At 34.5% G+C, this 23,809-nt stretch overlaps 3 protein-coding genes across 5 annotated transcripts in view; 2 read left to right on the top strand and 1 right to left on the bottom strand.

Annotated features, from left to right (window-relative positions):
* The window catches only part of LOC125077329 (dedicator of cytokinesis protein 9), a 40,043-nt gene that overhangs the window by 13,103 nt on the left and 3,131 nt on the right, over nucleotides 1-23,809 (bottom strand). For both annotated transcript variants that reach the window (XM_047689246.1, XM_047689247.1), the window contains 25 exons: nucleotides 22,791-22,962; nucleotides 21,752-21,959; nucleotides 21,230-21,533; nucleotides 20,938-21,155; nucleotides 20,672-20,862; nucleotides 19,847-20,091; nucleotides 19,362-19,561; nucleotides 18,973-19,093; nucleotides 18,539-18,811; nucleotides 17,942-18,058; nucleotides 17,286-17,468; nucleotides 16,930-17,067; nucleotides 16,632-16,827; nucleotides 16,266-16,336; nucleotides 15,998-16,157; nucleotides 15,658-15,897; nucleotides 15,448-15,565; nucleotides 14,996-15,139; nucleotides 14,699-14,916; nucleotides 14,121-14,357; nucleotides 13,406-13,566; nucleotides 13,146-13,266; nucleotides 12,919-13,014; nucleotides 12,502-12,632; nucleotides 12,195-12,336 (listed from right to left, as the gene is read on the bottom strand). In XM_047689246.1, the coding sequence (XP_047545202.1) occupies nucleotides 12,195-12,336; nucleotides 12,502-12,632; nucleotides 12,919-13,014; nucleotides 13,146-13,266; nucleotides 13,406-13,566; nucleotides 14,121-14,357; nucleotides 14,699-14,916; nucleotides 14,996-15,139; nucleotides 15,448-15,565; nucleotides 15,658-15,897; nucleotides 15,998-16,157; nucleotides 16,266-16,336; nucleotides 16,632-16,827; nucleotides 16,930-17,067; nucleotides 17,286-17,468; nucleotides 17,942-18,058; nucleotides 18,539-18,811; nucleotides 18,973-19,093; nucleotides 19,362-19,561; nucleotides 19,847-20,091; nucleotides 20,672-20,862; nucleotides 20,938-21,155; nucleotides 21,230-21,533; nucleotides 21,752-21,959; nucleotides 22,791-22,962 (4,405 nt within the window). The remainder of the gene's footprint in view (nucleotides 1-12,194; nucleotides 12,337-12,501; nucleotides 12,633-12,918; nucleotides 13,015-13,145; nucleotides 13,267-13,405; nucleotides 13,567-14,120; nucleotides 14,358-14,698; nucleotides 14,917-14,995; nucleotides 15,140-15,447; nucleotides 15,566-15,657; nucleotides 15,898-15,997; nucleotides 16,158-16,265; nucleotides 16,337-16,631; nucleotides 16,828-16,929; nucleotides 17,068-17,285; nucleotides 17,469-17,941; nucleotides 18,059-18,538; nucleotides 18,812-18,972; nucleotides 19,094-19,361; nucleotides 19,562-19,846; nucleotides 20,092-20,671; nucleotides 20,863-20,937; nucleotides 21,156-21,229; nucleotides 21,534-21,751; nucleotides 21,960-22,790; nucleotides 22,963-23,809) is intronic.
* Nucleotides 89-2,868, top strand: LOC125077332 (prostatic acid phosphatase-like). Its single transcript, XM_047689252.1, has 7 exons — nucleotides 89-322; nucleotides 530-643; nucleotides 736-975; nucleotides 1,499-1,681; nucleotides 1,840-1,960; nucleotides 2,067-2,278; nucleotides 2,514-2,868. The coding sequence occupies exons 1-7, from the start codon at nucleotides 161-163 to the stop codon at nucleotides 2,673-2,675; spliced, it is 1,194 nt and encodes a 397-aa protein (XP_047545208.1). The 5' UTR covers nucleotides 89-160; the 3' UTR covers nucleotides 2,676-2,868.
* LOC125077331 (venom acid phosphatase Acph-1-like) lies at nucleotides 3,629-12,136 on the top strand. 2 transcript variants are annotated; one of them, XM_047689250.1, is made up of 10 exons: nucleotides 3,629-3,762; nucleotides 5,664-5,779; nucleotides 6,089-6,156; nucleotides 6,781-6,888; nucleotides 7,842-7,923; nucleotides 8,395-8,552; nucleotides 9,081-9,263; nucleotides 9,600-9,720; nucleotides 11,341-11,588; nucleotides 11,796-12,136. In XM_047689250.1, the coding sequence occupies exons 1-10, from the start codon at nucleotides 3,731-3,733 to the stop codon at nucleotides 11,946-11,948; spliced, it is 1,269 nt and encodes a 422-aa protein (XP_047545206.1). In that variant the 5' UTR covers nucleotides 3,629-3,730; the 3' UTR covers nucleotides 11,949-12,136. The 2 variants fall into 2 exon arrangements, with proteins under 2 accessions (XP_047545206.1, XP_047545207.1); XM_047689251.1 differs by lacking the exon at nucleotides 3,629-3,762 and adding an exon at nucleotides 4,725-4,986.

Genomic DNA, 23,809 nt, shown 5'->3' with positions numbered 1-23,809 from the left:
TTGCGACTCCGTATTAACGAAACGTACATAATACTTATGTCTATATAAATGGAGTAGAGGCTCTGAGTACGGCAGTCGAAATCGGTTCGCGAACGCGCGTAGATAATGCCGATAAGAAACGTCGCATAAATGTTCGTTAATTGCTTATTGAAATAAAAATATGGATTTGCTATACATGGTATCCTTGATGGTCGTGGCCGTTAGAGCTGGCGAGGAACAGTATCACAAGAAGTTTCCGTTGGGTCATACTTTGGAACCAAATAACAAGTATGATCTGCTAGACTACGAGCTAGCCAACACCGAGCTATTAATGTCTTTTGTGGTACGTCCTTTTAAAGTGTTATTTGGTCCTAGTCTTTTTGACGTATTTAAGATTATTAACGTATTTGATGTTTTATTACAATAAAAAATTAAGTGTTCCTTTTTATTATTTATAGATATACAATTATTAATAAGTATTATAGTAAATAAATTTTACAATATTAATGTTTTACCATAAAAATTATGATCCTTGAACTTATTTTCTTAGGTTTTTCGACATGGAGACAGAACTCCAGACGAGGAAGAATTAAAAAAGTTTCCAACAGATACAATAAATTATGACAAAATATTCTTTCCTTACGGGAAAAAAGCATTAACGAATGTAAGTAAAGAAAATTCTATTATTATTACAAAATTTTGAATAATTATATTTAATTTTCATACGATTCAAAAAATATATTTATTTTTAAACAGAAAGGCAAACAGCGAGGATATCTCGTTGGAGAATATTTGAGAGAACGCTATGACAACCTCATATCTAAATTATATTTGCCCGATGAAATTTCCGTTCGAACAACAGACTTCTCTCGCACTAAAATGACAGCGTTGACCGCCCTGAGTGCCATTTATCCACCTCCACCAGCCCAGAAGTGGAATCCTTTCCTCAACTGGCAACCCGTACCTTACGATACGCTAGCCTATGATGATGACGATGTGAGTATCATGATTAAATAAATAAGCAAACTTAAATGGAAATACGCAAATAAAACTATTTTTTTATTTAATATAGCTGAGCATTTTTTGTTTGAAAGATCAGCAACTGAATTATTAATTTAAAAAAAAGAATTGCATTATATGATGCATTTAATTTGAAAGTAAGTGTAACATGCCGTAACCTCTAGCACGAATAAAACCGTGAATAGTATTATATTGTATACTCGTATGAAGACTATCTTATGTTGTAAATTATTAAACGGTTTGTAACTGTTTGTCATCAGTAATATCGATACCAAAAATGTTGATTTGACGAATAAAAGAATAAGCAAAATATTTTTTCGACTACATTAAGTATTTGTTTAACTGGTTTTAATTGAGTCAGTTTGAAAGTCACGTGTACTGCACGTGAAAAATCATCTATATTACAAAGAGATATGGTTTGATATTAAATATGTCATGCGATCATTAATACAACTTAAATTTTTTTAAATGTATGTATCATAATTTAATATTTTTTCAGCTGTTATATTATTATAACTGCCCCCGTTATCTCGAACTAAGACAACAAGTATACAATTTACCTGAAGTGCAAAAAAAACTAAAGCCTTACGAAGGTCTCTTTAAGTTTTTAACAATAAAAACAGGAACAGACATATCCGTACCAGAGGATGTTTTCTATTTAGATAACTTATTTCAGACTCTGGTTAGTATATAACATATAACAATTACATACAAACTATACATTTTTAGAATTGCAGTGGAAATGGTCCATGTATTTTACATATTTTAAATAATTACACTCGATATCATAAAACAAAAGGTAAATAGATGTTAAAATTGTTTATATAAAACAAATTTCAGGCCAACATTGGCGTGAGAGCTCCAAAATGGGCCAATGACGTTATGCCACAAATAAAAGAAATGACTAAAATTGAATACGCATTGGAATACCACACCAGTGAAATGATAAGATTGGCATCAGGTAAAAAATTCAACGGTACTTTTACGAACTGTATCAATTACTTAGGCAATCAATCTATTTCTAATGTCAATGTCAAGGGTAATGACCTGTAACGATTCAACCGCAGGAGTACTTCTGGCTGACGCATTGAATGCTACGAACGCTGCTATCGAGGGCAAATGGGATCAACCAAAGTTACGTCTATATTCAGCACATGAAAATAACGTAGCTGGATTCATGGCAGCTATGAAGGTGTTCAAACCACACCAGCCTAAATATGGATCAACGATATCTTTAGAACTCAGAAAGAGAATTCTGACAGGACAATACGGTTTTACCGTAAGTTGTGAATGTATTACATATTTAAAACAAAATTGGCTAAGAGGCCGATGTCGAAATCACGTGTTAATTATCATATTTAAAATAAATTTTAATTGTTTAATTTTTTTTTTTGATTACAAGCCAACAATTAAAGTATTCAAGAACATTCAAGGATTAATATATTTTGTATATTCCATTAAATTTTGTTTTTTTTTTTTTATATAAAAAATATATAATTTATGTCATTGATTAGGCGACGTATGCGGCAGACGGCGGCGGCCCAGGAGTTGTGCTACCAATCGCTGGTTGCGGAGGACAAGCGTTCTGCGATTATGACACTTTCGTTACTTTAACGCAAGATCATGTCATATCTCGAAGCGATCATAAAAAAGTATGTTCGACTCCGATTAGTTAATATAATAATTAAATATAAAACACTTTGATCCTGTCGACTTTTACGATTAAGAAAAAAAAGTGCAATGTAGACGTTAATATATTTATACTTTGAGCTGTGAAAGTAAATTATTTTCAATTATTACATATTATGTTGATTCGGAATGTGTTAATTGTTGTGAACGTATAATACAATAAACTGGCTGTGATTTTCATGTGTGTTTTTTTCTGTGTGTATCTCAAAATTCATTAAGTTTAAATAAAAATGTAAAATGAACATTGTTTGGTCAAATAGTCAGACGATATATTTAATTTTTGCAAAACTACAGACAAGTAATTAGACAAGGTACATGATATTGCAAGAAACATTTGCATTACTTACATTGCTATCAATCAACCTAATCTAAGTTTCCGGAGGAAACTATTTAACTTGTTTGAAAGAAAGTAAATGGTAAGTGAATGGTCTGGTTACCTACCCAGACAGGGTTGCGACGAGCCTACCGATATCACCAAAAAACCAAAGAAAAGATAAGGTGAATATCCCCCAATATAACCTTCGCAATTTACACATTTAAACTGAATCAGAAATTCAGATTCGTAGCTTTGAGCTTGATTCTGCGGCTGACCTCTTCCGGGCTTAGCTTGCCTTCCCCTCTGATTAGAGAGTGAGGCAACAAGTGCATCTGTGATTGTGCACACACTCGCGTAATATAATATATCCTGCGCTGGATAACTAGGTTTTAGGACTGGCTGCCGTTTCCAAAACTCGATTCGGATGACTACACCTCTACACGAAATAACGATAATCATTACGCATAAGAAACATTAAGTGCATAGAAACAGTTTTATCTCGATAACAATTAAATAGTCATATTTCCTAGACATGCTCTCATTATATATTTTATATTTAATTATAGTTTATCAGATTTCTTGACAAATAAGATACGTAGAGTTCAACAAAGACAGTTAGTCGGTTATATCACTTGGAAATATTAATTACTTTTTAGTTTATAATGTTGCTAAAATATAATTCTGTGACACGAACAAGTACTATGTGAATAACATTATTGCTACGCTATGGTGCATTTAACGAGCATTGTGTGTTCGACGTAAGTTGTCTATTGTAATTTTTTGTAGTAAACCGTATGTTACCGGGCCTAGTTAGACCGGGACATTTTTATAATAATAAAAGTTTGTTTTTTTTTTTTAAGTTTTCATATCATTATAGAACAATACTATATAATAAAAATAAGTATTCGTTTTACATTTATTACATATTTGTTATTTAATTATCACTGACAAATTAATTTATACTTCAAAAGGTCATAAAAAAATGTTTTATGAATGAAATACGAAATTAAGCTAGTGGAACTAACTATTAGGTAATCTGCAGATCATATAAATATAATAAGTAACTACTCCAAAAAAACTCTATTCCATATATTTTAGTATAGACAAAAAACTATCAAAATAGTTTTGAATGCCAAAGACTCGATTGAATTATCTAAATAACAAAAAAATAACTTGTGACGTTATACACACAACTAATGTTATTATTGAATATTGTATCACATGCACTGGGGGATCAGAAACACATCGCAGTTTGCAAACGAGGATAAACGGAAGGTGTAGTTCGTTCGCATACAGCCGCAATCTTTTAATTCAGTCTATCAGACAAAATCGACCGTAACCGATGCACTATACGAGGGTCATAAATATTGTTTCGATTTTATTTTATTTATATACACTGAGCTTAATATACTTATTACATTATTCAAAGCCAAACCCAAATGTATAATAACATACGGAGCGTGGGATAAGTACGGTGCATCAAAACCACGTATTGTACATACATAAGAATCGATCATTGAGATTAAATTAGCAATAAGTTGCATGTCACATAAAATATCATTTTGTATGTAGTATAATGACAAGATAAAATCAGTAGTTTCAATTGAATGTGATGTCGGGAAGGGCGTCACCGCGGCGCAGGTACGCCTATACAAACGACGGCGTCGCGCGTCCGACGGTTCATGCGTACGTGTAAATAGATATCGTACAATCGATTGGACAAAGTCAATCATCTGAGCGGCAGGTCGCAACGACCGTGAATCTGACGAACGTCCCGTGTCGCTCTCAGTGGGACATCACTTCGCGCTTCGTGCACTTCCGCCCTCCTTGTATCGCGATCGTCTGTTCCGAACGTACGATATTACATATCCATTGTGTTTATAATGAAACTGTCGTAGATTTTTTGGGATGCGATACTATAAGTGAAGGCACGAGTCACGATAGGACTACAATGTAGAACTGTTAACCCGGCGGAGGACAATGTGAGTTTCGATTGCATTTGGACTAATTCTAACTATGTAATAACTTTATATAAAGTATAAATAAACACGTGTCATTGAATATTGAAATGAATTGTCAACAACGTTAACATATATATATTGTGACAGTTTAAATAGCTCGTTATTTTAGATCATCAAGGATACATATTTAGTAATACTTCTATAGTAAAGTCCTACCTACTAACACTTAAAATTTATATTTCTGAATCTTAAGTCAAATAATAAAATACATAATAATAATACATAATAAATTATTATTCTAGTTAAAATTATATAGATGGATATTAGCGTGAAGCGTGTTTTGTTTATTTTCGTACAGGATATCATTACATCATATGTGAATACACAGCATATTCTTATATCATTTTTCTAAAATAGTTAAACAAAATATTCGCTAGATTTAAGTTTTAATTAGGTCGTAAGTTATGTTTTTTTACGTCGTTGGAAGAAATATTTTCAAAATGAAAATCATCTCATAAATGGTATTACTCTTTCAGTATTTGGATTCAATCGGTTTCAGCCGGTTGTGATGTTAATTCTACTAATATCTGCTGTACTTGGAAATAAAGTCACGACGAAAAGTCAAATACTGTATAAGTTATTAGAGGAATATTATTATGTATGAATATGGGAGTATGTTAGTAAGTATAATCTTGTAGGAAAGAGGGCGGTCGCGAGGAAGAGCCGACCAACGCGGCGGAGGCGACGCCGAGTATGCGCACCGAACACACCTGCTGTTGCCTCGGCGTGTTGGTGGGCGTCTCTCTCATCGCCGGTTCGTATACAATCCAAAAAAACCTCATCCATAATTGGACGTATGTAGTTTCTCAAAAAGGATCCAACCAATTGCACAAAATGATGAGCCTTGGTATGATGATATTAAAAAGCCGTTTAAACAGTTCAAGCAAGCAGATACATTTTCCGGAAATATTACTGTATCGATTGTTTTGGCTATTTTGATAAACTACTCAACAGAAATAATAATAAATATATATAAGTATAAAATATTACAAGTAAATTAAGCAAATTATGTAAATGAATACATACATAAAGCATAGTTAATAATAATTAACTTTTAATTTAGCCCTCGTAGCAGTGATCCTGATGAAGGACAATACAGTCGAAGTCACAATACTGCGACAAGTCCACGTGGTAAGATTAATCATTTAAATCTAACATGAATACATAAATAAATTTAAAATATGTTAATTTTTTATTTTGACTAAAATTATATAATAAGGGTACTTTGTAGATGACATTTAGAATAATATAAATATAAAAATGCATTTTGCATGTATCACCATAGAAATTTATACACAGTTAGATTTATATAATCTATCTATATATAAATTTCAATAGTTGACAGTCTTTCGGTTAGGATCGTTTTTTTGTAATTTAACTGAATTTCACGTCGCTAATCGATAATCTAACAGTATTTACAATTTTACGGGCTTATTTACTAGGTGGTAGGGCTTTGTGCAAGCCCGTCTGGGTAGGTACCACCCTCTCATCATATATTCTACCGCCAAACAGCACTCTTGTTGTGTTCCGGGTAAGGGTGAGTGAGCCTGTGTAACTATGGACTCAAGCGACATAACATTTTAGCTCCCAAGGTTGGTGACGCATTGTGGATGTAAGATATGGTTAATATTTCTTACGGAGCCATTGTCTATGGGCGGTGGTGACGTCTTACCAGATGGCCAATTTGCTCCTCCAACTATATCATAAAACAAAATAATATACTTTCTTACTTAGTTACAAATGTATATGATATAGCTAATGTCTCATGGAGAGCGAACGCCTAGCGAGCGTGAGTTGGCAATGCTCGGAGCGCCACCACCGGACCACGTATTTGTCCCTTACGGCGCTGGAGCCTTGACTAATGTAAGTACTAAAATTACTTAACATATCTGGATTAAAATAATATAGATATAGTAATGTGAACCTTATTTGACGTCTAAATTATATTCATTGGCAATATTATTTATTGAAAACAGAATGGAAAACCAATTAATGCCTTGTATTACCAAACATAAGTATTTCAAAATTGCATTTAATGTTGGTAAATATACGTTTTAATAAAGATTGAAACTTTAATGAAACGCCATTATTTATTGGTACGATAATCAACTGACAAAAAAGAAATTTGGACATAATTGAGTAATTCAAATTAATATAAATCATTATAGTCATATTCATATATATATATATATATATATATATATATATATATATATATATATATATAAGTCACATCGATTTCATTTTATTCATTTAGCTTTGCACGGAAACCATGAGCTCAGTGGTAACAAAAGTATATCAGCGTATTTCCTCTATTTGTCGAATTAATCCGATGACGGTTCCGTTACGGTTGCCTATTATAGCATTTATTCACTATAGTTAAGGTTGATAAATTAAGTTTAATTTGCTCTACCTACGTCCATGTTAATTCCATATATCTATTGACTAATTATGTATATAAAACTACATTTACGTGCAGAGCGATATTCATAAATGTATGTATGAACAGTCATACGTATATTAAACTACCATGATATATGAATTCTTAAGAGTCTAGACACTTCGCACATGATATTCGAGGGTCGAGCGAAGATAGGTCGCACTGAAGCGTTTACTTCCCGGTGCGACGGAGGGATCTCGACTCCTGAAGGTCGTATTCTAAACAGGAACGAGGTGTCGAGAGGCGTAGATTACTGTCAGTCTAACAATGATTTATCATCTTCAATGTACGTCATTCAACTGACAGAAATGCGTTTATTTTTAATTTATATTTTTATTTTCTTTAATCAAACTACAACTGATGTTAAATTCCACAGGAAGGAAAGTTATTAACCTTCGAAATGGGCGCATTACTTAGAAAGAGATATAACGACTTCTTAGGACCTTATTACGAAGCTGGTGAGTTTCGAGGCGATTTATACGTTAAAATCTAATTATTCTGTTATAGGTATATATAAATGTATATGTATATATGTGCAAACTTCGTTTTCTTTTGTATAAGTAAAAACAGACTGTTATTTCAATTGAAACTTGACACCGTGTTCCCAATTCAAACTTGACACTTTACATATAGCTCTTGATAATAATTATTTATACGATGCAATAGTGTATAGATGATTTAGTTTTATCTATTCATTTACATTTCACAAAATATATGCATAACACTTGCATCAATTTGAATGCATTTAGATATGATACAGAAGGTAAACTTCTTTAGACAAATCATTTTTATCATAGTCTAGAATTAGTTTAGAACACCTATCATTTAGTATTAAAATTTGTAGCAAGACCGAGTTTAATATTATCGATAGTAGATAGAGTATGATATACGAACATTATAGATTATTTTGTCTCATTCTTGTATTCCAGAGAAAAGTATAGTGATAGCATCCGATACGAATCTCAGCAAGATGACCGCGCTGCTGATAGCAGCCGGGCTATGGCCACCGCCGCCGAATCAAATTTGGAATAACACTATGAACTGGCAGCCCGTGCCTTATACTTATCCGCCGCGGACTGAAGACTATGTGAGTTTAAAAAGCTTTTATTATAATTATGCATTCACATGACGTCACAAAACACTAGTTGCAATTAATAATTGCAGTTTAATAAATCAAAATTAAATATTATTTTTTAAATAGATTATGATATGATATATACTTTTAAAACGACAAAGGGAATCCTTTGAAGCTTTAGCCACTAATTTGCATTTAAATCCAATCCTATTGATTTTGGTTCATTTTCATATTTTTAAGGAAATAAATGGTACAAATTTATGTTGTTGTAAATAATTTTCTACAATTTAAATTGTTTTAAGTTTGACCAAGAAATTATTAACAATTCAATTGTCAGCACTAGAAGCGGCAAATTACAAATGTCTTGTCTATTATGTAGTGTACACTTAGATTTGCCGTCCAATTGCATTAAAAGAGACGGAGTAGATAGCACTTATATTTCGCGTACTTGTCTAGCCTCTCTCGAGAATGTCCGCCATACCCAAAATCGGTAAAAAGGATAACATATGAAGATATAATAAGGTTCTATGATTGTTTCAGCTTCTTTATGACGAAAATTGTCCACGGTACAGCCAAGAGAAAGGGAGGTTGTTAAAAGCATTTTCCGAGGAAGGTTTACTGATACCGTATCGAGATCTTTTCCACAAGATAGCACACATGACCGGGACTAACTTCAGTACACCTCAAGATGCGTACAATTTAAACAACTTATTTGTAATACAAGTAAGTTATACAATTAATATTAAATAAATAAATATTGAACAACATCATACTCTGATCCCAATGTAAGTAGCTAAACCACTTGTGTTATGGAAAATCAGAATTAACGACGGTACCACAAAAACGCAAACCCAAGACAACATAGAAATCTAATGAATTTTTTCTACATCAACTAGGCCGGGAATCGAACCCTTGACCTCGGAGTGGCGTATCCATGAATACCGGTGTACACACTATTCGACCACGGAGGTCGTCAAAATTATTAATTAAAGATAACAGTTTGATAGTATTTACACTTGAGGCAAATATATTCACTGATTGGAATAAAAATTGTTTTAGGATGACATAAAAGTTGCTAATCCAAAATGGGCGAAGCACGTGAAAAGAAAGTTGATGGACGTCGCCAGGTTGGAATACACAATGATGTTTCATAATAACCTACTGAGGAAACTCAGCGGAGGTAAGTTTCCACATAAAATATTACAACAAATAGAGATCACAATGCACTTGTTAAAAAATATGAAACTACCTAAGGACACTTGAACTATAATAATAGTAATCTTCGCTCGGAAACCAAAATCCAAATCCAAATTTAATAAAAAAAATCTTTCGTTAAGAATATTATTACTAGATGCTTATCACATTATCCGGTTTTAGTTATTGCAATTACTACACGGACATTCTCTAATCGGAATATTAATCAAAGAAAAGACATTAGCTCCCATATATGAAATCCTAAAATCTTCTCTGAAACTGATTCTTCGGGTACAAGTTTCACGTATATTAGTTTAGTAGATTTTTCAATGAGGGAAAGCGTAAATATTATCACGTCGCTTATTAATATAGATAATAAAAAAATCGATTCGATTTTTTATTCTTTAAAATATCATTCTTTAATTAATATGTTAACTGTCTTAATTGAGGGATATGTTTTAATGGCTTTAATAAAGTTTAAACCGCAATATAAAACCTGTTTAAAGTGTTAAATTACACTTAAGACTACGTTAAAGACGTTGACAAGTAAATATATAGATATATATATAAATTTATTTATACATCCTATATCTCCGTCAACACTTGTGGGAGATAAATTAATGAATACAATATATTAGTATTTGACAAACCAATACCGCTTGCCCGCATTCAACGAACGACCTTCGTTTAATATTAAAGTGTCCATCGCCATATCGACTCATGATAAAAAAAAAACCAGTACGTTTTACCAAGAGTTATTTATGCAATAAATAATTCATAACTAAAAATTCGTTCTGGGTGCGTGTTTAATTTTACGCCATTAAAGCAATAAGTTTAATATAAAAACCAACTGAATGATTCCAGTTACATAAACATCATATCATTTGTTTGTCATAAAATAAACATCACATCGCTATATTCTAGCACCAAACAGAAATATTTTGTATTGTCGTGTTCAGATTTGATTCAGTGTAACTAAGGCTCAAGGTACATAATAACTTAGTTCCCAAGGTTAGTGGCGGATTGGAGATATAAGGAACGATTAATTCTTTTAATGATAATTTCTTACACGCAATGTTATGGGCGGTGATGACCACTATCATTTGGTCCACTTCGCTCTGAAATAGGCTGCAATTAACTGCGCAATAGTCGTTTTAATTACGACCTGCATGACCAGCGCTACGGTCATGCAAGACGAGACAGATCCGTAGGTGATGACTTCACTTCTCCGTCTCACTCGCTTACTTAACCCTGCTCGTTGTTATTGTCATCTTATATTAGTAATTAGTATTACTAGCTAACACTAATAAAACCTCACCTGCATTGTATTATAGTTTTAGTGGTTCATTTACGTCTAAGTTGAGCACGACCAATTGAAAAAATTCGTTCGTTCGTTTGTTTAAAAGGAATCAACTGTGTTAATTCAAAAGTATGTATTTAATTTTACTTTCAATATCATTAATTTTTGAATGAAGCATTATAGAACGTTTTTCCATAAGTAACAACTTTTAACATGACTACCTTTCCGAACGTATGATTTAGAGCAGTTTTAGACACATCAATGATGTGAACTATAATATATCTACAGAAATTATTGAATTGGCAGGTGCACTACTGCAACAGATAATAAAAGAAGCCGTGTTAAACACAAAAGATCCATCGAGCCCTAAAGCGATAGTTCGCATCGGTACACCCATGTCCGTGGCAGCTCTGCTGGCGGCGTGTGTCGCGCCGCCGCCCCGCCTGCCCGACCCCGGCGCCGCGCTATTGTTCGAATTACACGAAAAGCAACCTCCGAAACAAGGGAACAAGGAACAAAATGCTTTGACCCATGGACAAAGATTTGGATTTAAAGTATGAATTTCAATTAGTTTCATTTTTATTGAACTATTTTTATAAATGTATATGATATAATTAATTATATTGTTATGATATGATAATTTGATCGGTGCATGCAGAGTATGCTTATAATTGGATGGATAAACAACCTGATCAATTTATATTATACTTTAAATTAATCAAGTCATTAGTAAATAGAGTATAATATTTAACTAATTTCAGATCTTCTACTGGGATGACGACTCAGCGGAGCCTCGTTTAATGGAAGTTCCCGGGTGTAACGCGTTGTGCCCCCTCGACACATTCACGGAGATAACAAAATATATTGTGTCATACGACTATAAGAAAGACTGCAAAATTGTTCCTACGATATGACTACATGACTCATATAAAAAGTGATTAAAGTGTTTTATAACTTAAGACAAGTCTTAAGACGAGATATTTTTGTTTAGAAAAATAGATATGTAATAATAATGTTTTAATGCGCATACCAATTTATTCCATTTACATATTAAGAAAAGTACTATATTTTTCGGCTAACTCTAATGTGACTTCATTGTGGTGTTTATAGATATTAAAAATGTAATTTAAATTATTGAAATAAACAAAATATTCACTAACCTTCATCTATCTTAATGCCCGTCTCATCTCTCGGAATGTTCTTCGACAACCCATCGAAGGCTTCTGCGCCCCAAGCTTGGGTTCCACGTTGCTTTAGATACTCGGCTATGAGCGCAGCTATGTGAAGCTGGCAACACATCGCCTGCAAGTATGAATTAGATGCAAATAAAATTTTCGACTGTATTACAAACCAATTTTTTCATTCGGTTAATATTTTCTAAAAAATATGACGTCACTATGTTACAGTTTCGATATCGAGAAGGGGTCGAGTGTGCGTATGTGTGTGTATGCGTGGGCGTGTGCGCACCTCGTCGTGGTCGGCGTGGCGAGCGTTGTGCTCGGCGAGCGTGGCGAGCCAGGCGTGGCGCAGGCGCGGCGTGGCGCGGCACGACGCCGCCAGCGCGTGCTGCAGCTCGGCCAGGTGCACGCTGCCCGCGCCTGCGCACGAGACCCACTTTTATATAATTACGCTTTCAGTAGAAATCGCAAACCACAACGATTCGATAACTATATAAATATAATACCGTCTATGACGGTGGTCGTCAATTTAGCGATACTTTATTGGTGATATTTTATCGGAAATGTGAACCGGTGAAAGTTTATATTACATATTGCCAAAGATATAATGGCTCGGGAACTCTAAGTTTTTAATATTATGATAAAATGATTATTTAATTGTATTAAGAACAATTAATTTCTCGATGTAAGTAAAGAGCGCATTAACCTGCACCAGCTGAACCGCCGACTCCTGCGAGGCGCGCGCGAGCTCCCACCACTGTGCGGACGCGACGCATCAACTCCGCTACTTCGCTCGACAGACCTTACCGATAAACAATCGACTTGTATATGACAATACGATCAGCCAAAAAACATATTTAACGAAAACTAAAAAGTATGTACATGAATTATTTAACTTGGTCGATTTTTAGCAACGTATGAAAGTAATTTTACCTGTTCCCTTCATAGCCTTGTCGCCAGTAGCGAAACAATTTATGACCGAGAGTGATTCTTGAAAACGTTTACAGTTGAGTGACGTCGAACTATCCTGCAGTTTCGACACAGCGATAATGACCTAATAGAACAAATATAATAAAATATAAATAAAACTATCCTTTCATTGAATGATTTGGATCGTCACAAGATAGCAGCGAATATTTAGTATCTACAATAAAGCCACTCGTCAAGGTACACAAACTACACGAGTGCCCGACCTGCAGATGCACGCGCGTGAGGTTGCCGACGTCCTTGTGCTGGAAGTTGGCGCGCATGAGCAGGTAGAGCGCGGCCGCCGCCTCGCGCCGCAGCCACGCCGCGCGCGCCGCGCACAGCGCCACCACGGCGCGCACGCAGCCGCCGCACAGCGCGCTGCCGCCTGCGCAACGCTCGTTATTACTCCTAGTTTCCAACGTTAGTCGTTAGTCGTTAGTACGCCCTTCCTGCGTGCTATTCGTTTCTTTAATCTAATTCCACGGTTATTTTTAACTTGACCCTTTCAAAATGTAAAGCTCCTGTCAAAAAAATATTGATAAATAATGCGTGTAACTCAGTACGAGACTATATTAAAGATAAAATAGCTTAGAATTAGTATTTATCGATTTCTAAGCAGGATATATAAAAAATAATTGTTCTTTACTGACATACTCTGTACAATTGTGGTAAAGGGTAGCCCTAGGTAGGTAGGTAGGTAGGTATTTTTTGTCGGCTCGGTAAAATCTAGTTTCCGAACCGGTGGTAGCTTGACGATTCCGAATTGCTTTAATGTTGGAGAAATGGACTCACGTCCATCGTTCATGTGTCAGATGAAATTTATACATATGTGTAACCACAGTTAAACAAAGAGGTAAAATAGTTCGAAAACTTCTTTGATAGAAAATAACTTTACTATTTATATTAATAAACACATGTGTTTCTTTGTTTAGAACTTACCTTCAAAAAGTGTTTCAGAGTATTGATTAATATAGGCTCTTAAAGCCGCAAAGAGATGTTTATATAGAGTTTCGCTCTGTGGGTACTGCAATAGTTTCAGATAGGGTCTAGCTGCGGCTCCGTCCGCCGGACCCAAATTCCGCATGAATAAACAAGCCCTATCTATGATAGTCAGTCCTACTTCCGTGGCCAAACAACCGGCGGACAGTACTGTGTATTCTGACATCGTCTCTAACTCTGAAAGAAAAATCATTATTTAATAAGTAACATTAGTTTACAAATCGATACTAAATAATATAGAGAAGAAAAAAAACACTTTCTAAATAGTAAAATTAATAGTTGTATAAGAAACTAAACGATAGTGTCCTGTCACTGATCACTCGTTTAAGCCGCCTATTATACATATTTTTTGAATTTATTTCATGGATTTTATTATTTTTATTATATTGAATAAATACTTTTTATATGCTATTGCCAATTTAAATTGATTTTTGAAGAACATAATATATATTTATCTAAATTATCAAATATTCGAAGTTATAATCTTATTTTAGATTAGTATGAAAAGATTATCTAACCATTTGTAACCGAAGTATTGACTAGATTTTCCCTGTTAACAGTGTTGTTCTTCTCGACAATAATCGGCGGTTCCTTCGAGAAGTCTGGTGGACTCATTCTAGCGGGTAAAGTTCTGGCTTTCATTGGTTTCGGCTTGCCGTTGCAGTCCGGTGATGGCACGCGTAGCTCTGATAGGATTTTCTTCCTACCTATATATTGAAACTGTTCTGCACATATTCTGAAAATTGGTATTATAATACGATTAATTAAAGTTATTAACCGTTAAGACAGTTTCGCATTATAAAATTATAACTTACTCTAAAACATTGAAAAATGATTGTTGTTGCGCCGGCGAATGAGTCCTCCACCACTCAACTAGTCTGTCTTCATCCAAATATTTCAAAACAAATAAGAAACACAAAAGCACATCGCGCACCTCCTCCGCGGACATCACACCAAATCTGGACAACACGTACGAATTATTACCATTAATATTTTGAACATATTTTTAATGAACGAAGAATAAATTAATCCAAAATCAAAGCAGTCAAAATTTTCTAAATATATTTTATTTCACTGTGATACGCTCATTTTAACTTTGCCGGTCTGAAACTAGTAATGATCTACTTATAACAAACGCCTCTAACTATGATTTTTGACAAAAGAAAAGTAGAAGCAATTATTAAAAAATATTAATACTAACACTTTTTGTGTTTTTATATTCATGTTGCTGAAATTCTAAGAATACCCATAAGATTAACAAATTTACCTGTTAACTTGATCCCCAATTTCACTCAAATCTAACCGAGCGTTCCGCGGCAACGAGTCCCCACCGGACATCGTCGAGACCGACTCTAAAGAGCTTTGCGACATGTTATTTGCGTTATCTACAAACATAATTAATGATAAACCACCACAAACGAGTACAAAAAACGAAGTAAATAGGCCCACAACCGAAACGTCATAAAGCGAAACAAACCTTTGCCGTACATGTTGCTGCTGATATTCGGGGGATCCTTGAAGTGTGCGGAATTGCGGACAGGCGTGTGATCGAAATGCAACGTCAGTCTGTTCCTCCGCGGAGTACTGTTAGCGGATGCGACCTCCTTCTGCGTGCTGGTGAGCGCAGAAGTACCGGTTGCGTCCCCGTCCACTCTGTCGAGACCATTCTCCAGGACGGGACTCGCGAGCGTCTTAGTGACGAGACGATGAGCGTTGTCTGAAATTATAAATACAAGGAATATATATCGCTATATGAGGAACCGAAGACGAGTGGCGGGGCGGCGGGGTGGCGGGGTGTGGGGGTGGCGGCGACTGACCGAGCACGACGGCGAGCCAGGGCGCGTAGAGCTGCGCGAGGCGCGCGCGCGCCTGTCGCGTGCGGTAGCGCTCGTCGTGCTCGTGCTTGGCCAGCAGCGCGCGCAGCACGCCCAGCGCGCAGCGACGCTTCTGCGGCGCCTCTCGCAGCGACTGCTCCACCTGATGTGCCGAACGCTGTTAGTGCTCTGAGTATCCGTCAGCGAATATATACTACAGGATATATATTTTTTTATCTACTGATTGTCGTCTATATCTTCGCAAACCTACCTGTTTCAAAAGGACTCCGGCGAGAAAGTGTCTCATTACAAATTCGTCAGTCAGTCTCAATCTTGATGGTTCTGTTGAAAATAGAAAAAAAAATTGTAAGTAACTAACTACAATAACTTAAATCTGTTTTTTTTTTGTATATGTTTTAATTGTTATATTTATCATCATTATCTTTATTGTATTATCATAAAAAAAACACTGTGACTAAAACTTCGAATCGGAATGCCGTCTCATCGGGCTACGAGAGTGCATCGTTGGTTTCTTTTCAAATTGACTATCGCATACGAAATACGATCAGACGAACGTCATTGGAAGAATATAAAATTTAAGTTGTTAAAGTTGTACTACTTATAATATTTGTCCTACCTTCATCTGAATCTTTGGCTAACTTGTTGGCTTGTAACGGCAAGTTAAAAGGAACGTAGTGTTCGTGCGAGCAAATAGTTTGCAAAAATGTGAATTTAAAATCAAACAATGCCTTTGGGTCACATGTTTTAAATTTTTCTAAATATTTCTTCACTTGGCGGAATATGAACCCTCGATCCATAAACGAGAGACAAGACTGAAAAAGAGAATATTATTTAATTAAAATCTTAATCAATTGTCGTTTATGTTAAATATTTGTATCTATTTTAATTAAAATAATAAACGCATATAAAATTACTTTTAAAAAAACAGCCAAATTTTTGTTGAATATATGAGTCTGCATTGGCTGTTGCAAAATATGCGAAGGCTCGACGGCGGTTACCAATTTATCAATATTTTCTAGTAAGTCACTGTGAAACCGTTCGTTTCGAGACATCTGTAAATAAATAATGTAATTACAATGTTTAATCATAATTCAGTTAAAGTACAAGTATCAAAATTGGTCATTTCGTAAGTGTGCATATCAATCAGTCATTTATATATTTAATTAAAATTATGTATTGATTTGATCCAAGGGATTCACCCATCTCTTGTAATAAATAAATAATTACATGCTTTTAGCAAAATAAATACTTTTAAGCTATTACTATTAACCTTAATCCTTCCTGTATTTATCAAATATTGCGCCATGCTCTTAATAATGATGTCGAAGAAAAAATTGGAATACTGCATAAACTTATGACACATCAGAAAGTCCTGCTGATTGGGATCGACGAACATATGCAAGGGGGCTGTCAACACGGTGTGTAATTTGAATTCCACGCAGTTGAAGACATACTGGAAAGATAATAAGATAACAAGAGTAATTATTTATATAATAATAATATTACATATTTCATATAACCGCTAAATAAAAGACTGTACGCAAACAAAGTTAGATTTACTAATCAGAGTATACAGTGAATGCTCATTGGTCGCCTTTTACGTCATCCGCAATCGACCAATGATATTTCGGCTCATATAAAATTAGACATTGATCAGCATTAGAAAAATTTAAGGGAAAATTACCTTTAATCATCATTTAATTTTAAATATTTAATTAATTATTATTGTAATAAAGAATGCGCAATTTTTTTTACCATTGGAAACTGTATTTGTATTATAAATCAGGAACATATAATAAATTCGATGTTGTAATTACGAGATTTGTTTGCTGTGATATTTTATAGAACATTGTCACATTCGGTTTGCACTATTAGGAAGTTCACATAAATATCAAAATGTAATATTAAAATCTGAAAGCGAAGTACCTTCACATAACTGTCCAGAAGATCTTTCCTCCCACAGTCATGTAACAAATGTACAAAATGTACAATCAATTTAACCACTTGGAAGCCCATATCGTGCGAGTAACCTTTTTCAATCGTCTGAAAGTAAGAAAAAAAGTGAATATCAGCACAACAACTCAGGATATATCATAGTACACAAGGTGTGCAAAAATAGGCGCAATCTTCATCAGTTCATTTATCTCTGAAAAAGATAATCTTAACATTATTTTTAGATCAGTTCACTTCGAAAATCTATTCACCTAATTTGGTAAAGACATCCTCTATAACAAATTATGTGTACTCGACGAGTATAATTAAACCGCTTTATATGAAACAGAGAACCTGTGATAGACGTATTGACAACAATTCATTATCATCAAACTTATTTATATTAAAATATCGAATTAAAGTAATTAAAACTAATACCGCACAAAATAATTGTAAACTTAGTTTTATTTTAATTTTTCTTTTCTTAAATTCCTATTTTTTCTAAACAGGTAATAAGTACTGATTTCTTAGTAAATTAATTCTATAATCACCAAAAAATAATTACTTCGGTAGTTGTTACCACTAGCTTACCATAAGGTCAAAGAGCTGATTTAATATTGTTGGTAGAAACGCAATCAAAGAACTCAGATTAATCGCGTGCGCAGTTTTGAGTGCGTTGCACACGTCGTGCCACGGCGGGGGCGTCGGGGAGGTGGGGGGAGAACTGGTTTTTATCAGGCGTTCGATTTGTGAGAATAGATTATGTAAGTGGACGTCCCGAGTGGCGACCGTTGAGTCCAGGACTAGTTGGCAACGGAACAGCGGTTTCTCTCCTTCAACCCAAACTACTTCTGGACCCGTATTCTGTGTAAGAGAATAATTAGGTTAGATTTGATGATTTTGTTTGGTTAGAATTCAATATAGCAACTGCACTTAGTTCAAAATTAAAGTTTGTTGTGTTGTTGTTGTTTGTGGTTTTAAACTAAAGTCATTAAAGGTGATATTTTACGATGAATATGTCTTACCCCTCTGCCGAGACCGAGTGGTTGTATTGACAAATATCCAGATGGTAAATGGGTAGCAATAGGTAAACTCACAAATTCATCAATAAATTTGTCATTTTTCAGCAACGGGACCCACGCATACCTAAAATACATATAAATATTGTATCAGGGTAAGTTCGCTATAAAATTGAGACAAAGTAATTAAGTGGATACTTCATTCAGTTCATATTTTAAGCATTTGATTTTTTTTAAAGCTGATATTATATAAAATATTCATGTTTTAAGGAGGATGTAACGGATACAGGTCTCATTCTAAACCTTTCGCCTATACTGTAAAGTTGTTTATTTGCGTAAGTTGTATACACCGTAGTATTAGGAATTAAGATATTAAGAATTCTCTTTGTTCTCACCCTATACAAGTTTCGACATTCGTATCGTTCTTCTTGGCAAGATCACAGGAAATGTGGTGGAAGGTAAACAGCAAGTGGTGTGATGGTGTAATGGTAGTCGGTAGTCTTATTTTAGCTTCATCGCACCAATTAGGATTTGCATTGTGATGCAATACTGAGCAACGGTATTGTGACGTCATACCCGTGCGCCCGTATATAACCTAGCAAAATTTAAAATACATAAGTGCACCAAAAAATCATAAAAAAGGTACGCAGACGGTATGTTGCTTAGGGGTCACCACTTGGTGATGGTGAGAAATATTAATCATTTCTTACACGTGCAACCAACTTTAGGAATTAAGATGCTCTCTCTAGAGCCTGTATATAAAAAAATATATGCATATTTCTGTTTGGTAGAGTATATGATCAGTAAGTGGTACCTAAATTGACAAACTTGTGCTAAGCCCTACTATATTCTACGAATGTAAAAATCTTGTTTACTCTACCTGCAATGGCTTAACATCGCCTGAGTCGTTTTCCTTGAGCTCTATAGAGCAGGCGATGTTCCTAGCTCGAACGAACATCTTCTGCGACTCAAAGTTTAACGACAGCGGTCTGACATACAAATGGTGTAAGAACGCTGCGTAAGGTTGTTCTGGTTCTAAGTTCAACGTAGCCAATTCCAAAGTTAGGGGCGAAGGCGGTGGCAGCGGAAACGGCTTTAAGGCTGCGTAGGAACTAGTCATACAATCTGTCAACAAGATGTATTGTTATGTATATTGATAAATATTATTAAAACAAGGTCAACTCAGTACAGCTGATGATACAACATTGCACCCAAGTTCGAGTTGTAAAATTACATAATTCTAATAATTAGATCGTTGCCCTTAATGAACCCTTCAGTATATTCGTATAAATTTTCTTAACAAAATAAATACAACGCGTTTTTGTGGAAACTATAATTAAGTAATGAATTAGACACAACAAATAAATTTTAATTTTCTCACTAGCTCTCATACATTCCTCTGATATGATAAGATCTAGATGAGCCCGCTATCGGATAAAGTATGTTTGTAGTTTGCCAAATATTTACACTAAATTATAATTCCATATTAAGGACATAAATACTTCAGTTAAGTATCCACTGAGGCGTCGCGGCTCTCGTAAAATGTAGACAAGAATTTTTTTTTTAATGCATCCTATTCATTATGCAAATGTTAAAATCGGATAAACAAGTAAGTCAAACAGTTTATAAGGATTCCTGTAGAAGCTTAAGAGAATCCTTATTATGTTATCTAATAAAATTACTGCATATTACTGCATATTCATACTTGGTATTTGTTCTACACTCTGCTGTATATTAATGCTCAGCCATCCCGGTATGACGGTAAGTTTCGCCAATTTTTCCGGTTTACGGTAATCAGATAAGATTTTGAGTATGTCCTCATCTGACATCTTATTCGGTTCTTGGCGATAAATTGCTGGGAATTCTGGAGTAGTGTCCAAATCGTTGCTGTATAATCTGTATAAAAAAATAAATAAAAGGTAGGCTAGTATAGTAAAGTAGACGATTCATTTTTGATTATTTCTATCTTACTTGAATAAAGGTTTAGCAGCCCAAGCAAATGGCATTCGATAATTTCCAACTCGGTTGGCATAAGCTTGTATAGTTTTGTGGACTTTGAGCCCTAAGCGAGGATCCTTTGTTGCCTTCATGTAAGGCTCGAGAACCTGGTTGACATGTCCTTGAAGGATTTTGTCGATTTTTACTACTATAAATAGATCTGGATGAGGATTGTTTACTGACAACACAACCTTAAAGAAAGAGACAAAAGATTACAATAATATTAAACAATTTAATTACCTATTGATTTTATGTTATGACATACCTGTCTCTTTGATCGGAACCATTCTTCTGATATTTGTTTAACGTCTAACTTAACATCGTAGCTAAAATTTTCTACTAATGACTTTGTGCACTCATTATCTTTGACTAGATCCTTTACCGCGGCGTGATTCACGTCAAAATGAAAATTTTCCGTAACTTTCTTGCCACTGCGGGCGTCGTACAGCGCGAGGTGTGTGTAGTATGGCTCGACTTGGCATAACAGTTCTTTATCGCCATCTATTGGCGCTTGTAACCTAAACTTTAAGCTTTCACATTTGAGCAAAATTCTTTGGCCAAAATGTTCTCTGAAAGGTAAAATTTTGCGAGGAATAATTAGGTTCTCGTCATTTCTTAAACAAATTGTTGGTTGGTTGTTGTTTGTTTTTAATAAATGACGAGAACAAATGAAAAAAAAAATGATTTACTATTACAAAGTTATCCTTAATGTCAGAATTTTATTTTTTTCATTTTTATCGATTTTTTTTAAAGTTTTTATTGGAAAATACATTTTGAAATCTCTTACTTGAAAGGTTCCAATTGCGGTTCCGGCGAGGGTGCTCGTTTATAAGGTAAAAAGAAGATGTTAGAACGACAATCATTACGCGCTGCTGCTATCGATAAGTCAGTTTCACGTGAATATCGCATCAGAAGTGGATTCATGCTGTGTTCGAGACCCTTCAGAGTGCCGTACGTTGGAGGAGGCGGCTCCGCGGTCAGAGATATGTCTGCATCTAAATAAAATTTATTTTAACAAAAGAACGCGACGCCAAAAATATTTCCTGTTGCACACTTAAACAAGATAACAGTACCATATCGCACCCCCGGTGCGAGACCGTCACTTTATCAAAAATTAAAAAAAATAGTTAAATGCGTCATAAGCATCCTGAAGCATCCCTTTACTTGGTGCATTAACCGTAACATAATATAGTTTCCGTAAGATGGCGTGAGTGTCATGTCAGTGTTTTGGCGCAAATCACGGCGACGCTTGGAGAATGACAGATTTAAAATTCATATTCGTAAAAGTGACGGTCTCGCACCGGGAGTGCGATATAGTATTTTATTATTATATATATAAATATAAATTTCATTGTATTTAAGTGACATAACTTTGTGTCACAAATATTGGAAAAGATTAACTACTGAGTTTATTGCCGGGTCTCCTAGGCACAATCTACATTACAAATCGATGGAAGCTTTACGTTTAATACAAATCTGGAAAATTGCGATTCAAAAGTGCTTATAAAAGCCTACGTCAAGACTACATGCCTTCTTATCGTAAAACATTATAATATATAAGGTTAGGAAACGGTAAGAAACCAGTTAAGAAACTTTTTCTCGGCATTTAAATCCAGTAAAAGTTGTAGATTTAGTAAAATAATTTGAAATGACCAATAAGTGTGCTTATGAATGCCCATTTGTATTTTGATTCAAATGTTGAAGTAAAATAAAAAAAAAAAATAGTTTATGTGTACGTGAAGGTGATTTTTTGGAGTCGGGTAATAACAGAAGGACAAGTTTCTACGTAATATGAAATGTTATAATATACGGCATATGTTTATCACCTTTGTCCAGCACTTCGTCTGATTGTGGACCGTCTTGGTCCTGGTTCTTTTTCAGAGCCGCTATGAATGCATTTATCCAATCGTTCATATCCTCTTCATTTTCAGTTGCGAACGTGTATCCTTTGTTGCCAGACATACGCAATTCGAAACAATATTTCCCGCGCTTTGTGTTCTAAAACAAGAACACTGGACATTTAAACTGATTGAATACCGCAGGTTTTTCTTGACGACGTATAGAGCTATTCTGTAAACTCGCCACAGAATACGATCGGGATAGAAGTATGTCAGAAAGTTATATGCGTCATTAACTATAAATAAATAAAACTTTCACAAGTATCAAACTAGGGTATCGCCGTAAGTCGGTTATCAACATTTCATCCATATGTTCTTATAAAATAGTACTTTTTGTCTGATTTGAAACAACTCCCTTAATAATTTAGTTTTCGAGTTAACAAAAAGTAAATTAAAAAAAAAAAGATTATACATTAATCACCAGTAAAAGCAAAGTAGCTATAATAAATATTAATCTCATAAACATGTTAACCGGATATTTTGTTTTTTATTCATCAAACCGTTAATTTAATTAAAGCTAATCCAAATATGAGATGTTTATCTGAGTGTTTGAAGTCATTATTTCGCGCGTTGTAAAGAAAGGAATAAAATTAATTTGCATATTTTCAAATGACTTAAAAGACTAATATTTTGAAAACAAATTTACTTTAAGTAATTGAAATTTATATAAATTGTGACAGTGACATTTAAAAGCCTAGCCATTAACGCCGTTTTAATGGGACCTAATAAAAATCTTGGCGTTCGTTGAAAAGAAACATGCCCTATAAACTCGTAACCAGAGAAAAACAGGTATGTACTAGTTTGTTCGTTTACGCTCTAAATACTAAGAAATAAGATCAAGTCTGTATCTGTAAGCGAATCAGATAGATAACGGCTCTGCGCTTTTAATGCCAATGACACCGCTTTTTAAAGAATTCTCTGTAATTACTTAGGGCGCTTTAATAAAT

This window comes from Vanessa atalanta, chromosome 3 (assembly GCF_905147765.1).
Source record: "Vanessa atalanta chromosome 3, ilVanAtal1.2, whole genome shotgun sequence".
In the NCBI taxonomy this organism is placed as follows: domain Eukaryota; kingdom Metazoa; phylum Arthropoda; class Insecta; order Lepidoptera; family Nymphalidae; genus Vanessa; species Vanessa atalanta.
This window is presented reverse-complemented; position numbering and strand designations above follow the sequence as displayed.